The 17,436-nt window shown below is 42.2% G+C and overlaps 1 protein-coding gene across 2 annotated transcripts in view; it reads left to right on the top strand.

The window, feature by feature from the left end:
* The window catches only part of si:dkey-37g12.1 (atrial natriuretic peptide receptor 1), a 32,095-nt gene extending 16,394 nt beyond the window's left edge, over positions 1-15,701 (top strand). Inside the window, exons 21-27 of one of the 2 annotated variants that reach the window (XM_020497077.2) lie at positions 4,931-5,074; positions 5,435-5,558; positions 13,070-13,138; positions 13,697-13,871; positions 14,117-14,215; positions 14,730-14,821; positions 15,501-15,701. In XM_020497077.2, the coding sequence (XP_020352666.1) occupies positions 4,931-5,074; positions 5,435-5,558; positions 13,070-13,138; positions 13,697-13,871; positions 14,117-14,215; positions 14,730-14,821; positions 15,501-15,548 (751 nt within the window). In that variant the 3' untranslated portion in view covers positions 15,549-15,701. The remainder of the gene's footprint in view (positions 1-4,930; positions 5,075-5,434; positions 5,559-13,069; positions 13,139-13,696; positions 13,872-14,116; positions 14,216-14,729; positions 14,822-15,500) is intronic. The other variant, XM_020497078.2, reaches the window with a different exon arrangement.
* Positions 15,702-17,436: the final 1,735 nt, after the last annotated feature.

The following is a 17,436-nucleotide window of genomic DNA, read 5'->3' as shown; positions in this document are numbered from 1 at the left end:
GGTATTTGAGATAATTAAGTACATGCAGGTAGGGGGGGGGGGGGGCGGGGGTGAATAGTCTGGGTAGCCATTTGATCAGCTGTTCAGGAGTCTTATGGCTTGGGGGTAGAAGCTGTTTTGAAGCCTCTTGGACCTAGACTTGATGCTCCGGTACCTCTTGCCGTGCAGGTAGCAGAGAGAACAGTCTATGACTAGGATGGCTGGAGTCTTTGACGATTTTTAGGGTCTTACTCTGACACCGCCTGGTATAGAGGTCCTGGATGGCAGGAAGCTTGGCCCCGGTCATGTACTGGGCCGTACTCACTACCCTCTGTAGTGCCTTGCGGTTGGAGGCCGAGCAATTGCCATACCAGGCAGTGATGCTCTCGATGGTGTAGCTGTAAAATCTTTTGAGGATCTGAGGACCCATGCCAAACTTTTCAGTCTCCTGAGGGGAATAGGTTTTGTCCTGCCCTCTTGGTGTGCTTGGACCATGTTAGTCCCACAGTTGTGTCAAGTTGGCTGGATGTCCATTGGGTGGTGGGCCATTCTTGATACACACAGGAAACTGTTGAGAGTGAAAAACCCAGCTGTGTTGCAGTTCTTGACACACTCAAACCGGTGTGCCTGGCACCTACTGTACAACCGTACACCGTTCAAAGGCACTTAAAGCTGCAATATGTCACTTTTTGGGCTACCTGACCAAATTCACATAGAAGTGTTTGTTATAGATCTGTCATTCTCATTTAAAGCAAGTCTAAGAAGTGGTAGATCTATTCTATGTGCACTATGTCTATGCTTCCCGTTCTTAAGTTTAGTTTTTGCGTCTTTTACTTTCGGTTTTATATATCCGCTTAAAACAGCTGAAAATATAATAATACAGTATTTCACAGCGGTTTAGATGGTACAATGATTCTCTACACTATATATACTTGCTTGTTTTGTCACATAAATTGAAATAAGGTGAACTACTTGAATTTCAGCAACCAGGAAATGGCAGAACTATTTCTGCATAGTGCATCTTTACATCTTTTGTCTTGCCCATTCACCCTCTTAATGGCACACATACACAATCCATGTATCAATTGTCTCAAGGCTTAAAAATCCTTCTTTAACCTGTGTCCTCCCTTTCATCTGCACTGCTTGAAGTGAATTTAACAAGTGGATTCACCTGGTGAGTCTATGTCATGGAATGAGCAGGTGTTCCTAATGTTTTGTACACTGTGTATATCACAGATGTCAGAACAAGAACACAGTGATACAGTATTGTAACAAGATGTTTGAAGATCTTGTCAGTTCAACCCCATCACTCCCGACCGTAAGATAGGATGTTTTTTTATTTATTGTTGCAGTTCAGTTTGACAACCTGTGTGTTTAGTACCCTGTGCTCTAAATGTTGTAGTGTCAAGGGCAATAAAGGCCCTGTTGGGACTAAAGATCTCTGAGAGGGCGGTTTGCCACGTTACACACAGACTGGGTTCAAATAATATTTGTTTTCTTTCAGACACTTTATCCGTGCATGCCTGGCACAATAGAACCAATAAAATTGTCCCAAAATGTTCAACCATGTCCAACTGGCACTGCATGCAGGCTGAAGCAAACGCTCAACGTATTTGAATAGCAAACCAATACTACTTGAACCCAGGTGATGTACTAGGAAAGAACAATAGAGAGTTGCAGAGTGGTGGAGGCTCCATCATACAGGTTAGGGATAAAACAGGGCAGACTCCTGGGAAAGAGAGAGAGAGAGAGAGAGAGAGAGAGAGAGAGAGAGAGAGAGAGAGAGAGAGAGAGAGAGAGAGAGAGAGAGAGGGACATGCAGTGCAGCACACACACACAACACACACACACACAACACACACACAACGTCTCTAGGGACAGGCACTGTCAACATGCATCATGACATTAATCCTGCTCAGAGAAGGAGGGAGAGAAAAGGAAAGGAGGAGAAGGTAGCATGGGGAGCAACAGATAAGGAGAGGAGATGTACAGAGGAAATACACATGCATATCCATGTGACAACCAACCAAACTTCCTTTGAGCATCCAACTAATACCCTTTCCTGTAGTGTGTGTGTGTGCCTGTGCCTATGAGCGCACCTTCATCTGTGCATGTGTGCATGTGCCATTGTCTGTGTTTGTTTGTGTGTGTGTTTCTGAGTTCATACTGTATGCGTGTATGTTTTTGTGTGTGCATGCATGTACAGTGCATTATCCTCTCTAGGGTATACATCTGGCCAACATCCAGTGAGGTTGCAGAGCGCCAAATTCAATTATAGAAATGTTCATTATAAAAATTCAGAAAACAAAACATATTTTACATAGGTTTAAAGATTAACTTCTTGTTAAACTAACCACAGTGTCATGTTTATAAAATGCTTTTCGGCGAAAGCATACCTAGCCCAGAACATACCTAGCCCAGAACATAGCCCAGTTGACAAATTATTACAAACAGTAACCAGCCAAGCAGAAGCGTTACAAAACTCAGAAATAGAGATAAAATGAATCCCTTACCTTTGATGATCTTCATATGGTGGCAATCTGAAGACATTCATTTACTCAATAAATGTTCCTTTTGTTCGATGAAGTCTCTTTATATCCAAAAACCGTTTTGTTAGCGCGTATTCTTCAGTAACCCTCAGTCAAAACAATCCGGAAAAAAAATCAAATTTTTATCTGTAAAGTTCATAGAAACATGTCAACCGATGTTTATATTCAATCCTCAGGTTGTTTTTTTAGCCTAAATTATCTATAATATTTCAACCGGACAATAACTTTGTCAATATAAAAGGTAAACAAGAAATGCACATGCGCCTGAAAAAACTCTGCGTCACGTTAGGGTCCACTCGTTCAGACTGGTCTTACTCTCTCATTTATAAGAATACAAGCCTGAAACGATTTCTAAAGACTGTTGACATCTAGTGCAAGGCATAGGAACTGCAAATGGAGTCCTAAGTCAATGGATACTGTAATGACATTGAATAGAAAACTTCAAAAACAGAAACAAAACTACTTCCTGAATGGATTTTTCTCAGGTTTTCACCTGCTAAATCAGTTATGTTATACTCACAGACACTATTTTAGCTGTTTTGGAAACGTTAGAGCGTTTTCTATCCAAATCTACCAGTTATATGCATATAATATCTTCTGGGCCCGAGTAGCAGGCCGTTTAATTTGGGCATGCTTTTCATCCAAAATTCCGAATGCTGCCCCCTAACCTAGAGAGGTTAAGAAAGTATTCAGACCCGTTCCCTTTTCCTACATTTTGTTACGTTACAGCCTTATTCTAAAATTGATCAAATAAATAAAAATCTCATCAATCTACAAACAATAATCCATAATGACAAAGCGAACACAGGTTTTTAGATTTTTGTTGCAAATGTATTTTGCAACAAATGTAAACATGGAAATAAGGTATCTGTTTTTTAAAATAAGTATTATGACCCTTTGCTATGAGATTAAAAATTGAACTCAGGTGCATCCTGTTTCCATTGATCATCTTTGAGATGTTTCTAAAACTTGATTTGGAGTCCACCTGTGGTAAATTCAATTGATTGTACATGATTTGGAAAGGCACACACCTGTCTATAAGGTCCCACAGTTGACTGCATGTCAGAGCAAAAACCAAGCCGTGAATCAAATCAAATCAAATTTATTTATATAGCCCTTCGTACATCAGCTGATATCTCAAAGTGCTGTACAGAAACCCAGCCTAAAACCCCAAACAGCAAGCAATGCAGGTGTAGAAGCACGGTGGCTAGGAAAAACTCCCTAGAAAGGCCAAAACCTAGGAAGAAACCTAGAGAGGAACCAGGCTATGTGGGATGGCCAGTCTTCTTCTGGCTGTGCCGGGTGGAGATTATAACAGAACATGGCCAAGATGTTCAAATGTTCATAAATGACCAGCATGGTCGTATAATAATAAGGCAGAACAGTTGAAACTGGAGCAGCAGCACGGTCAGGTGGACTGGGGACAGCAAGGAGTCATCATGTCAGGTAGTCCTGGGGCATGGTCCTAGGGCTCAGGTCCTCTGAGAGAGAGAAAGAAAGAGAGAATTAGAGAGAGCATATGTGGGGTGGCCAGTCCTCTTCTGGCTGTGCCGGGTGGAAGTCAATGGAATTGTCCATAAAGCTCCGAGACAGGATTGTGTCGAGGCACAGATCTGGAGAAGGGTACCACAAAAATTATGCAGCATTGAAGGTCCCCAAGAACACAGCGGCCTCCATCATTCTTAAATGAAAGAAGTTTTAACCACCAAGACTCTTCCTAGAGCTGGTCACCCGGCCAAACTGAGCAATCAGTGGAAACAAGACTCTATTGTCTGATGAAACCAAGATTGAACTCTTTGGCCTGAATGCCAAGCGTCACGTTTGGAGGAAACCTTGCACCATCCCTAAGGTGAAGCGTGGTGACAGAATCATGCTGTGGGGATGGTTTTCAAAGGCAGGGACTGGGAGACTAGTCAGGACCGGGGGAAAGATTAACGGAGCAAAGTACAGAGAGATCCTTGATGAAAACTTGCTCCAGAGCACTCAGGACCTCAGACTTGGGTGAAAGTTCACCTTCCAACAGGACAATGGCCCTATGTACACAGCCAAGACAACGCAGGAGTGGCTTCATGATGAGTTTGAATGTCCCTGAGTTGCCTAGCCAGAACCCGGACTTGAAACCGATCTAACATCTTTGGAGAGACCTGAAAATAGCTGTTCAGCGACGTTCCCCATCCAACCTATTCTTTATAAATTAGCAGAAATGTCTACAAACCTGTTTTTGCTTTGTCATTATGAGATATTGTGTGTAGAATGATTGGGGGGAGGGGGGGGGGGTAGGGCTGTAATGTATCAAAATGTGGAAAAAGTCAAGGGGTCTGAATACTTTCCGAATGCACTGTATACGTTTGTGCTGCACAAGTGTGTGTTATTTGCTCATGTAATTGTGTGTCACCCACCAGCGTGGGCGAGAACATTCTGGATGACCTGCTGTCCCGCATGGAGCAGTATGCCACCAACCTGGAGGAGGTGGTCAGCGAGCGCACCGCCCAGCTCCTGGAGGAGAAGAGGAGGGCCGAGGGCCTCCTCACCCAGATGTTGCCACGGTAACACACTCCCACACACACTTGTCTCCTTTCGGTTTCGATGCAGATGAGGAAAGAAGGTTTGTTGATTGTAAATGAGCAACCTTTTAAAAAAAAAAAAAAATCTGTCTTTATTTCTCTCTTTGTGTCTGTCTTTCTTTTTTTGCTGGTATCATGTCTGCCTCTCCTTTGGCTAGCAGCCTGTCTTGTGGACACCTGGGTGGGGGTGGATGACAACATGATCTTGTGTATATGAAACACCAGAGTATCATTGTCCACTTTTAGAAGCAGTGCGAAGTTCTTGCGATCCCTCCATGTATGTGTGCAAGTGCTTCTGTCTGTCTGTGTGTGTCTGTTTAGATTTGGTTTCTGTATTTATAGATCGGTGGCTGTCCAGCTGATTGCTGGGAAGACGGTGCGGGCGGAAACCTACGACTCTGTCACCATCTATTTCAGTGACATCGAAGGATTCACCGCCATGTCGGCCAGTCTCACGCCAATGCAGGTAGTCAGATGACCTTGAACTTCCTGTCTCCGCACACTGAAAGGGGAACTAGATTTCGAGGGTGCATGTGTCTAAAATGGGGTTATAGGGCTCTGGTCAATGTACTGCACTTTATAGGGCAGTGTTATTCAAACTATTCGAACAGCGGAGACCTGGAGACTCAGATCTCATTATACAACCTTAAACTTGATACATTTAGATTTTTACATCAACAAATAACCTTCAATTCAATGCATTCTCAAACATTTTTGTATATTGCCCCATACAATAACATGTACTCTTGGTTTTTTTGTCCCTAAATTATGTATTTTTTATTTGGCGACCGCACTGCAGTTCCCCCGCGACCCCATGAGGGGACCCCAACTTTGAATATATAGGGAATAAGGTGCCATTTGGGACACAGACTTTAATGAATTAATATAGAAAGATGAGAAGAGCTACAATGCCTTCAGAAAGTATTCACACCCCTTGACTTTTTCCATATTTTGTTGTTACAGCCTGAATTTAAAATGGATTTAACTGAGATTTTGTGTCAGTAATCTACACACAGTACCCCATCGTTACTAAGTAGAATTATGTTTTTAGAAATGTTTACAAATAAATTAAAAATTCAAAGCTGAAATGTCTTAAGTGTCAGTAAGTGTTCAACCCATAGTCCAAGTACTCAAAAGTGGAGCTGCAGTTTTTGTGGTAGGCGTGTGTCTTTCGCATTGGAGAGAGGTCTGGGAGGGAGCACCTGTACTGTAACGGACATCAGAACACATCACAACACATCATAAGACATCATACATTAAATGCATTAAATAATACATTAAAAACACATGCATAATGCATTTATAGCACATCGTAAGCCATTCATAACATTAAAATGCATTCGTAACACATTTATAAGACATCAAAAGACATTCGTAACACATCATAGACATTGCAGAAACGCTGTTCTCTTTCATTTGAACAGCAGCTGAAACAGGATACATCCTTTCGCACATTAAGCTGGTTTTTCTGTAGCTTTCTGCATGAAAGATTAGTACCCTTTTCACACTATTGACCGACCCGAATGGTACTGTGCTGGCTGGGACATTTTCTTTTCACAATGTCCTTTCCCACACAGTTCCGAATCCAGTATCTATGCTTAGCACTTCTCAGTAGTGTGTGTATAGGTGCACATACTGTGCATCTCAAACATCCCATCTATTGCCATACTTTTGACCAGAACCCTATGGACACTCCTCAGAAGTAGTACACTAAATAGAGAATCCGGTGCCATTTGGAACGCAGACATTGGCTGTAGTTAAACGATACTGTAGCATACGATGGTAAAATGGATACAGACAGACAGTGTATTGATATTTCCCCTGGGGGCTGGTGCTATTACTGGGTCAGTCACTTGTAACCTAAGGTGTCAGACTCAAACAAAGAGTGGAACTGACGCATAGACGCCTGATATTTCTGGATGTAACACACACAGCTGCATCTCAGCGGAAAATGTTTGTCACCTCCATGTGTATTTCTGTGTGTATGTGCATTAGCGGTGCTTAGGTCAAATCTATGGGGATGCCAAGCCAGTAAAAAAAAGCCATATTACAACCTGTTGTGGTGTTTGTGCCGTTTGCTCTATAACCCATTAGTTCATATGCCACCGTGATATACAATAAGGCCGTGACAACAAAAAGAGGACAGTCACACAGTGGAGGAACAAATTCAACTACAGATACGTCACAAAACTGGAGAGCAACATCTGTCCGGTGAAGTCCACCAAGCAAATATTGCATTTAACGAACAGTTATATGACCTGTAACATGGTCAAGCAAGTTCATGTTTTCGACAGTTTACTTCAAAGTATTCAGACCCCGTGACTTTTTCCACATTTTGTTATGTTACAGACGTATTCTAAAATGGATTTAAAAAATATATACACTGCTCATAAAAATAAAGGGAACACTTAAACAACACAATGTAACTCCAAGTCAATCACACTTCTGTGAAATCAAACTGTCTACTTAGGAAGCAGCACTGATTGACAATAAATTTCACATGCTGTTGTGCAAATGGAATAGACAACAATTAAATTAAAGGAGTGGTTCTGCAGGTGGTGACCACAGACCACTTCTCAGTTCCTATGCTTCCTGGCTGATGTTTTGGTCACTATTGAATGCTGGCGGTGCTTTCACTCTAGTGGTATTATGAGACGGAGTCTACAACCCACACAAGTGGCTCAGGTAGTGCAGCTCATCCAGGATGGCACATCAATGCGAGCTGTGGCAAGAAGGTTTGCTGTGTCTGTCAGCGTAGTGTCCAGAGCATGGAGGCGCTACCAGGAGACAGGCCAGTACATCAGGAGATGAGGAGGAGGCCGTAGGAGGGCAACAACCCAGCAGCAGGACCGCTACCTCCGCCTTTGTGCAAGGAGGAACAGGAGGAGCACTGCCAGAGCCCTGCAAAATTACCTCCAGCAGGCCACAAATGTGCATGTGTCTGCTCAAACGCTCATAAACAGACTCCATGAGGGTGGTATGAGGGCCCGAAGACCACAGGTGGGGGTTGTGCTTACAGCCCAGCACCGTGCAGGACGTTTGGCATTTGCCAGAGAACACCAAGATTGGCAAATTCGCCACTGGCGCCCTGTGCTCTTCACAGATGAAAGCAGGTTCACACTGAGCACTTGTGACAGACGTGACAGAGTCTGGAGATGCCGTGGAGAACGTTCTGCTGCCTGCAACATCCTCCAGCATGACCGGTTTGGCAGTGGGTCAGTCATGGTGTGGGGTGGCATTTCTTTGGGGGGACGCAGAGCCCTCCATGTGCTCGACAGAGGTAGCCCGACTGCCATTAGGTACCGAGATGAGATCCTCAGACCCCTTGTGAGACCATATGCTGGTGCGGTTGGCCCTGGGTTCCTCCTAATGCAAGACAATGCTAGACCTCATGTGGCTGGAGTGTGTCACCAGTTCCTGCAAGAGGAAGGCATTGATGCTATGGACTGGCCCGCCCGTTCCCCAGACCTGAATCCAATTGAGCACATCTGGGACATCATGTCTCGCTCCATCCACCAACACCACAGACTGTCCAGGAGTTGGCGGATGCTTTAGTCCAGGTCTGGGAGGAGATCCCTCAGGAGACCATCTGCTACCTCATCAGGAGCATGCCCAGGCATTGTAGGGAGGTCATACAGGCACGTGGAGGCCACACACACTACTGAGCCTCATTTTGACTTGTTTTAAGGACATTACATCAAAGTTGGATCAGCCTGTAGTGTGGTTTTCCACTTTAATTTTGAGTGTGACTCCAAATCCAGACCTCCATGGGTTGATACATTTGATTTCCATTGATCATTTTTGTGTGATTTTGTTGTCAGCACATTCAACTACGTAAAGAAAAAAGTATTTAATAAGAATATTTCATTCATTCAGATCTAGGATGTGTTATTTTAGTGTTCCCTTTATTTTTTTGAGCAGTGTATAATTCAGCAATCTACACACCATACCCCATAATGACAAATCAAAAACGTTTTTGCAAATTTAGGATTAAAAAAAAACAGAAATACATTATTTACATAAATATTAAGACCCTTTGCTATGCGGCTCGAGATTGAGCTCAGGTGCAACCTGTTTCCATCGATCATCCTTGAGATGTTCCTACAAGTTGATTGGAATCCACCTGTGTTAAATTAAATTGATTAGACATGATTTGGAAAGGAGCACAACTGTCTACAAAAGGTACCAGAGTTGACAGTGCATATCACAGCAAAAACCAAGCCATGAAGTTGAAGGAATTGTCCGTAGAGCTCCGAGACGAGTAGCGAGACAGGAGCTTTCCTATGAACAATCGAGGAAGAGGGCTTTGGTCAGGGAGGTGACCAAGAACCCAATGGTCACTCTGACAGAGCTCCAGAGTTCTTCTGTGGAGATGGGAAAACCTTCCAGAAGGACAACCATTTCTGCACCACTTCACCAATCAGGCCTTTATGGTAGAGTGGCCAGACGGAAGCCACTCCTCAGTAAAAGGCACCTGACAGCCCACTTGGAGTTTGCCAAAAGGCACCTAAAAACATGATGTTCTGGTCTGCTGAAACCAAGATTGAACTCTTTGGCCTGAATGCCAAGTATCACGTCTGGAGGAAACCTGGCACCATTACTACAGTGAAGCATGGTGGTGGCAGCATCAGCAAAGTACAGAGAGATCATTGATAAAAACCTGCTCCAGAGTGCTCAGGACCTCAGACTGGGTCGAAGGTTCACCTTCCAACAGGAAAACGACCCTAAGCACACAGCCAAGACAACGCAGGCTGTGGCTTAGGGACAAGACTCTGAATGTCCTTGAGTGGCCCAGCCAGAGCCCAGACTTGAACCTGATCGAACATCTCTGGAGTGACCTGGAAATGTGCAGCAACTCTCCCAATCCAACCTGACAGAGCTTGAGAGGATCCACAGAGAAGAATGGGAGAAACTCCACAAGTACAGATGTGCCAAGCTTGTAGCCACATACCCAAGAAGACTCGAGGCTGTAGTCGCTGCCAAAGGTGCTTCAAAGTACTGAGGAAAGAGTTTGAATGATAAATTAGCAAACATTTCTAAAAACCTGTGTTTGCTTTGTCATAATGGGGTGTTCTGTGTAGATTGATGGAAAAAAAACTATTCAATCTATTTTAGAATAAGGCTGTAACGTAACAATGTGTAGAAAAGGCTAGGGGTCTGAATACTTTCTGAAAGGCTACTGTAACTACTGGAGTTACTGTAAGTCATCACAAAGACAACAGGAGCACTGCCTCTGCTATTCCAGCACTATTTACACTTAAACTTTTAAACATCATCAAATCAACAAGGTTGTATATGCTCAGTGTAATACATTGAAAGAAAACGTAATGATTCCAAAAACAATTTATTCCAATCAGTGTTGCTAAATATCACTTGGCTGTCCATGGTACTGATTTCTCTCTCTCTGTGTGTGTGTGTGTGTGTGTGTGTGTGTGTGTGTGTGTGTGTGTGTGTGTGTGTGTGTGTGTGTGTGCGCGCAAGTAAAACCAGTTTTTTTGACTCACCTACTTGTAGACTAGTTGAACGCCAATGCCATCCTCCTTTCTTTAGTGTTGGCAAAACGGTCTATGGTTCTGTCATACAGTATGATTTTACTTTTAGTTTTCATAGGCTACCTAGCTAAAATGCCTGCTAGCCTAACTTACTCGCGTGGGCAGCAATCAACCAGCTAAGTTAACTAGCTAGTTAACGTTAGCCTACTAGGCAGTCTGCTTGAACTAATAACACACAAACAATTATGCTTTTTTGGACTTTATTGAACACACTGTGTAAACATTCACAGTGCAGTGTGGAAAAACTATCTGAACCCTTGGATTTAATAACTGGTTAACCTCAACCAAACGTTTTCTATAGTTGCGGATCAGACCTGCACAACGGTCAGGAGGAATTTTGGACCATTCCTCTTTACAAAACTGTTTCAATTCAGCAATATTCTTGGGATGTCTGGTGTGAACCGCTCTCTTGAGGTCATGCCACAGCATCTCAATTGGGTTGAGGTCAGGACTCTGACTGGGCCACTCCAGAAGGCTTATTTTCTTCTGTTGAAGCCATTTTGTTGTTGATTTACTTCTGTGTTTTGGGACGTTGTCCTGTTGCATCACACAACTTCTGTTGAGCTTCAGTTGGCGGACAGATAGCCTAACATCCTTCTGCAAAATGTCTTGATAAACTTGGGAATTCAATTTTCCGTCGATGATAGCAAGCTGTCCAGGCCCTGAGGCAGCAAAGCAGCCCCAAACCATGATGCTCCCTCCACCATACTTTACAGTTGGGATGATGTTTTGATGTTGGTGTGCTGTGCCTTTTTTTCTTCAGAGTGTTGTGTGTTCCTTCTAAACAACTCAACTGTAGTTTATCTGTCCACAGAATATTTTGCCAGTAGCACTGTGGAACATCCAGGTGCACTTTTGCAAACTTCAGACGTGCAGCAATATTTTTTATGGACAGCGGTGGCTTCTTCCGTCGTGTCCTCCCATGAACACCATTATTTTTTATTGTTTTACGTATCGTGGACTCATCAACAGAGATGTTAGCATGTTCCAGAGATTTCTGTAAGTCTTTAGCTGACACTCTAGGATTCTTCTTAACCTCATTGAGCATTCTGCGCTGTGCTCTTGCCGTCATCTTTGCAGGATGGCCACTCCTAGGGCGAGTAGCAACAGTGCTGAACTTTCTCCACTTATAGACAATTCGTCTTACCATGGACTGATGAACATCAAGGCTTTTAGAGATACTTTTGTAACCCTTTCCAGCTTTATGCAAGTCAACAATTCTTAATCGTAGGTCTTCTAAGATCTCTTTTGTTCGAGACATGGTTCACATCAGGCAATGATTCTTGTGAATAGCAAACTCAAATTTTGAGAGTTTTTTATAGAGCAAGGCAGCTCTAACCAACATCTCCAATCTCGTCTCATTGATTGGACTCCAGGTTAGCTGACTCCTGACTCCAATTAGCTTTTGGAGAAGTCCTTAACCTAGGTTTTCATATACTTTTTCCAACCTACACTGTGAATGTTTAAATTATCTATTCAATATAGGCAAGAAAAATACAATAATTTGTGTGTTATTAGTTTAAGCACACTATGTTTGTCTTTTGTTGTGACTTAGATGAAGATCAGATCAAATTTGATGACCAATGTATGCAGAAATACAGGTAATTCCTAAGGGTTCACATACTTTTTCTTGCCACTGTACATATGTAACTTCAAATTCTCAGGCCAGTGACACAATATATGAATTTATGGTTAGATCAGAATCTCTGTCATAATCATTGGCCTGGACAGAGAATGAAGTCAAAACCACAAGGCCAAATCCACATCTCCATCCATGGCTTAGGAATAGGCCGATTTAGCAAGCTAGCTAACGCAGGACATCAACACAAGCAGACCAGAAACAGACAAGTTTTTTTGACCATTATGATGTTTTGCTTAGGATGTGATTTGATTGGTGTGAAGCCAAATCCAAACTGACCTCTCTTGGGGGCGATTTGCTGCGCCAGGACAACCCACAGTTGAGCTCAGCTCAATGATGATTGGCTAATTATTTTATAGATTTTTTTCTCAAGGGAGGCCAAATGAAAATGATGAACACACAGAGAGATGAAAGAGAAATTATTATTAATACATTTTTATTGATCAAATATTTGAGGAAGCTTGGCTTCCCTTGGCAACCATGAATACACACCGCTGTGTGTGTGTGTGTGTGCATATATAGGATCTTAATTTGATCACCATGTTGCAGAAGAACTACCCTAACTTGTAGTGTATTTGAGGTTTAAAAAGGCTACTGAAGTTTGTAATCAACCCCCCCAAAAAATGTCTATTAATTATAATCCGCATAATAATTCATATTATTGGTTGCTGCGGGATTATTTTCCTGCTGTAGTGAACTGGCTCAAATTAAGATCTTACATCTGTGTTCATGCATGTGGGATGAGACCGAAAAATTCCTCAATGCTGAAAGTTTCTTTCCCTTTAGGTGGTGAACGTGCTGAATGACCTGTACACGTACTTTGACAATATCATCGACCACCACGATGTTTACAAGGTAGACCAACAATCCACAGATGTAGGATCTTAATTTGATCACTATTTTGTTGCTGAGAATGTTCCAGCAAAGCAGGAAATGCAAACTTGTACTGTATTTGAGTTTTAAAAGGGCATCTAAAGTTTGTATTTCCACTTTGAAATTTCAGACTTGATTTCCCCTAATGAAAAATGTATCAACCCCTACAAAAATGTCCATTAATTATAATCTGCATATTAATCCACATTTGCTGAAATTAAGATCCTACATCTATATTGCTTGTTAAATGGTTTCCATGTGTTTGATGCCATTCCATAGCTCCGTTCCGGCCATTATTGGGAGCCGTTCTCCCCTCAGCAGCCTCCTGTGCTGTATAGATTGTAAATGTACTGTTCAATGTGTGTAATGTTGTATGCATGTAATATGTCTGTTTTTACCCTTTTTACCCTGTAGGCCAGAGCGCTGAAGTCTAATTGTCATTTTGTGACAATAAAATGATCTTATCTCCTTGATCTGAGTGGGATCGACATGGACTACTGTCCCATCAAAATGGATGACCTTTACCATCCTCTTTTTCAGGTGGAGACCATTGGCGACGCGTACATGGTGGTATCTGGCCTGCCCATTAGAAACGGGGACGACCATGCGAAGGAGATCGCCCGCATGTCTCTGGCAGTGGTGCGGGGCATGAGACAGTACAACAGTCCACACGTGCCCCAGCAGCAGCTCAAAGTCCGCATTGGACTCCACTCAGGTACAAAGCACATCCTAAACTAAGATAAACTGTAGTCTTAAGGATGAGAAACACCCTAACGTACGTCGGCCATCCGCAGTAGATCATCTGCTGGGTTTTTGATGAAGTGTGGCGATTTCATCATGTAGAATCGTTGGGAAATGAACAGGAAATGTTGTTTTGTGGTCAGAGGCGATAGGACAGCCAACCGCTTCGAACTGTTCGCCAGCACACCCTGTTTTGGCCTTTAAAAATCTGTCTCTCAGGTCCATGTGTGGCTGGTGTAGTGGGACTGAAGATGCCCCGGTTCTGTTTGTTCGGAGACACAGTTAACACTGCCTCGCGGATGGAGTCGCACGGCTCACGTAAGCTCACATCACGACTTTCTATACTATCAAAAAATGTCTCCCTTCATTCAAAATGTCTACAAGGAAAATATGCAAATCACATACAAAATAAAGGCTTTTAGGAGTTAAAGCTGGAGTGCCTTCACTGCCTCGAATGAAATATATATATTTTATTGCCAAAAAAGGAATATCATTTTTATTTTATTGCCTTTCATCCAAAGTGCACCCTTCCTAATACTCTGATAATGAACCCTGTATGCTACAGTAAGAAGCACTCCTACTACCACCAACTATTCTCTTCAGTATTCATTATGTCTCTGCTGTTCTCAAAGGTTCTTGAAACCACTGCATTCCGAATTGGTGCTTTTGCCAAAATCAATACCTAACATTCCGTGTAGAGGGTCGGCACTCCAAAAAGAGAGTGGTTATTTGATGATATTTATTCATTTCAAAGGCGACAAGAGTAAAAACGAACGTTTTGGCTGTAAGGTCATCGTCAGTGTTTGTGAAAGTGTTTTATTGTCCTCTTCAGCATTGAAGATCCATGTGAGCAGCTCCACTAAAGCTCTCCTGGACACATTTAGGACGTTCCGCTGTGAGCTGAGAGGAGACATCCACATGAAGGTACAGGAGCTCTTTACACACATAAATATCATAGAGGGACACTCTTCACTTACACACCCACAACATCCTACACTTAGGCCTACCTCTAAACCCCCATCTCTGACATCAGCTAAATGAAATCATGGTTTCAAAAAGAATGGGTTGTCTTTTTAAGGTTGTGACTTGTGAGCATAAAGACACATTTCCTGTGAGTTAATGGACATTAAAGTACATCTTATCGTACCTTATCTTATATCATTAGTGATATAACCAGGGTTCGTGTCCAAGTGAGGGGAGACGATTCTAAAAACCTGATACAAATATGTTTCCCCTATAGCTTGGTGAGATGGCTTTAGGTATATGCACTGGTTCAGGCTAACAAAGCATATACAAGTGGACCAATTCCGCTAGGACTTTGCAGATCATTCTGTAGATGGAGAAGAAGATAAATCCAAATTAAACAAATGGGTTACTGCTTTTTGTATGACCCCTATCTCCTCTCATTTGTATCTATTAAGGAGGATACACAAAAGCATACAAAGCATGCAACATGTTTGTAAAGTAGCGGCCATTTTAGTTGATTGGCCACAGCTGGGGCATGGGATAAAAATAATTTTGGCTGCTTTTGACAGCTTTTTACATTGAAGGCAATTTCTAAGTTTGTCCACTAAAAATGTTCCCTCTCTTTGTTTTATTGCAGGGGAAGGGGCTTGTGAGGACATTCTGGCTTTTGGGAGAAGACCAATGAAAATGTTATGTTTTCAGTAATTTGATTTGGTCTGTCTCTCAGGAGTAAAGATCAAATATTTAAAATATTTAAAAAATCTGATATACAGTTGATGTGGAAGTTTATGTACACTTAGGTTGGAGTCATTAAAACTCTTTATTCAACCACTCCACATATTTCTTGTAAACAAACTGTAGTTTTGGCAAGTCTGTTGGGACATCTACTTTGTGCATGACACAAGTCATTTTTCCAGCAAATGTTCACAAACAGATTATTTCACTTATAATTCACTGTATCACAATTCCAGTGGGTCAGAAGTTTACATACACTAAGTTGACTGTGCCTTTAAACACCTTGTAAAATTCCAGAAAATGATGTCATATGGCTTTAGAAGCTTCTGAGAAGCAATTTGAGTCAATTGGAGGTGTACCTGTGGATGTATTTCAAGGCCTACCTTCAAACTCAGTGCCTCTGCTTGACATCATGGGAAAATCAAAGAAATCAAGACCTCAGAAAAAAAATTGTAGACCTCCACAAGTCTGGTTCATCCTTGGGAGCAATTTCCAAACACCTGAAGGTACCACATTCATCTGTACAAACAATAGTACGCAAGTATAAACACCATGGGACCAAGCAGCCATCATACCGCTCAGGAAGGAGACGCGTTCTGCCTCCTAGATATGAACGTACTTTGGTGTGAAAAGTGCAAGTCAATCCCAGAACAACAGAAAATGACCTTGTGAAGATGCTGGAGGAAACAGGTACAAAAGTATCTATTTCCACAGTAATACAAGTCCTATATCGACATAACCTGAAAAGCCGCTCAGCAACGAAGAAGCCACGGCTCCAAAACAACCATAAAAAAGCCAGACTACGGTTTGCAACTGCACATGGGGACAAAGATTGCACTTTTTGGAGAAATGTCCTCTGGTCTGATGAAACTATATTAGAACTGTTTGGCCATAATGAGCATCATCATGTTTGGAGAAAAAAGAGGGAGGCTTGCAAGCCGAAGAACACCATCCCTACCGTGAATCACGGGGGTGGCAGCATCATGTTTTGGGGGTGCTTTGCTGGAGGAGGGACTGGTGCACTTCACAAAATAGATGGCATAATGACGAAGGACAATTATGTGGACATATTGAAGCAACATCTCCAGACATCAGTCAGGAAGTTAAAGGTTGGTCGCAAATGGGTCTTCCAAATGGACAATGACCCCAAGCATACTTCCAAAGTTGTGGCAAAATGGCTTAAGGACAACAATGTCAAGGTATTGGAGTGGCCATCACAAAGCCCTGACCTCAATCTTATAGAAAATGTGTGGGCAGAACTGAAAAAGCGTGTGTGAGCAAGGAGGCCTACAAACCTGACTCAGTTACACCAGCTCTGTCAGGAGGAATGGGCCAAAATTCACCCAACTTATCGTGGGAAGCTTGTGGAAGGCTACCTGAAACATTTGACCCAAGATAAGCAATTTAAAGGGAATGCTACCAAATACCAATTGAGTGTATGTAAACTTCTGATCCACTGGGAATGTGATGAAAAAATGAAAAAAAATCTTATGTAATCACAAAAAAAAAAAAAAAAAAAAAAAAAAAAAATATATATATATATATATATATTGTTTCACAAATGATTGATGTGTGAGACTCTAGTAGAGTGGAACATATCTGTCATGTTATGTGATCCACTACATTTCTCACAACATTTCTTTGTTAAGAACCAATTTGGATAGATTACGCAACTAATGAAGCTCTTTTATTGAGCACTGATAATGGTAATTTCACTCTGTACCAGAAAGATAAGCTAGTTCAGCTTAGTTCACTTCCTAAACGGGTGCAGCCTGTGTCAGCACATTTTAATGGAAAACATTGTTTATCATTGTTTTGACTCAGTGGCAGATCGTTTA

Source organism: Oncorhynchus kisutch, linkage group LG12 (assembly GCF_002021735.2).
Source record: "Oncorhynchus kisutch isolate 150728-3 linkage group LG12, Okis_V2, whole genome shotgun sequence".
NCBI classification, from domain to species: Eukaryota; Metazoa; Chordata; class Actinopteri; order Salmoniformes; family Salmonidae; genus Oncorhynchus; species Oncorhynchus kisutch.
This window is presented reverse-complemented; position numbering and strand designations above follow the sequence as displayed.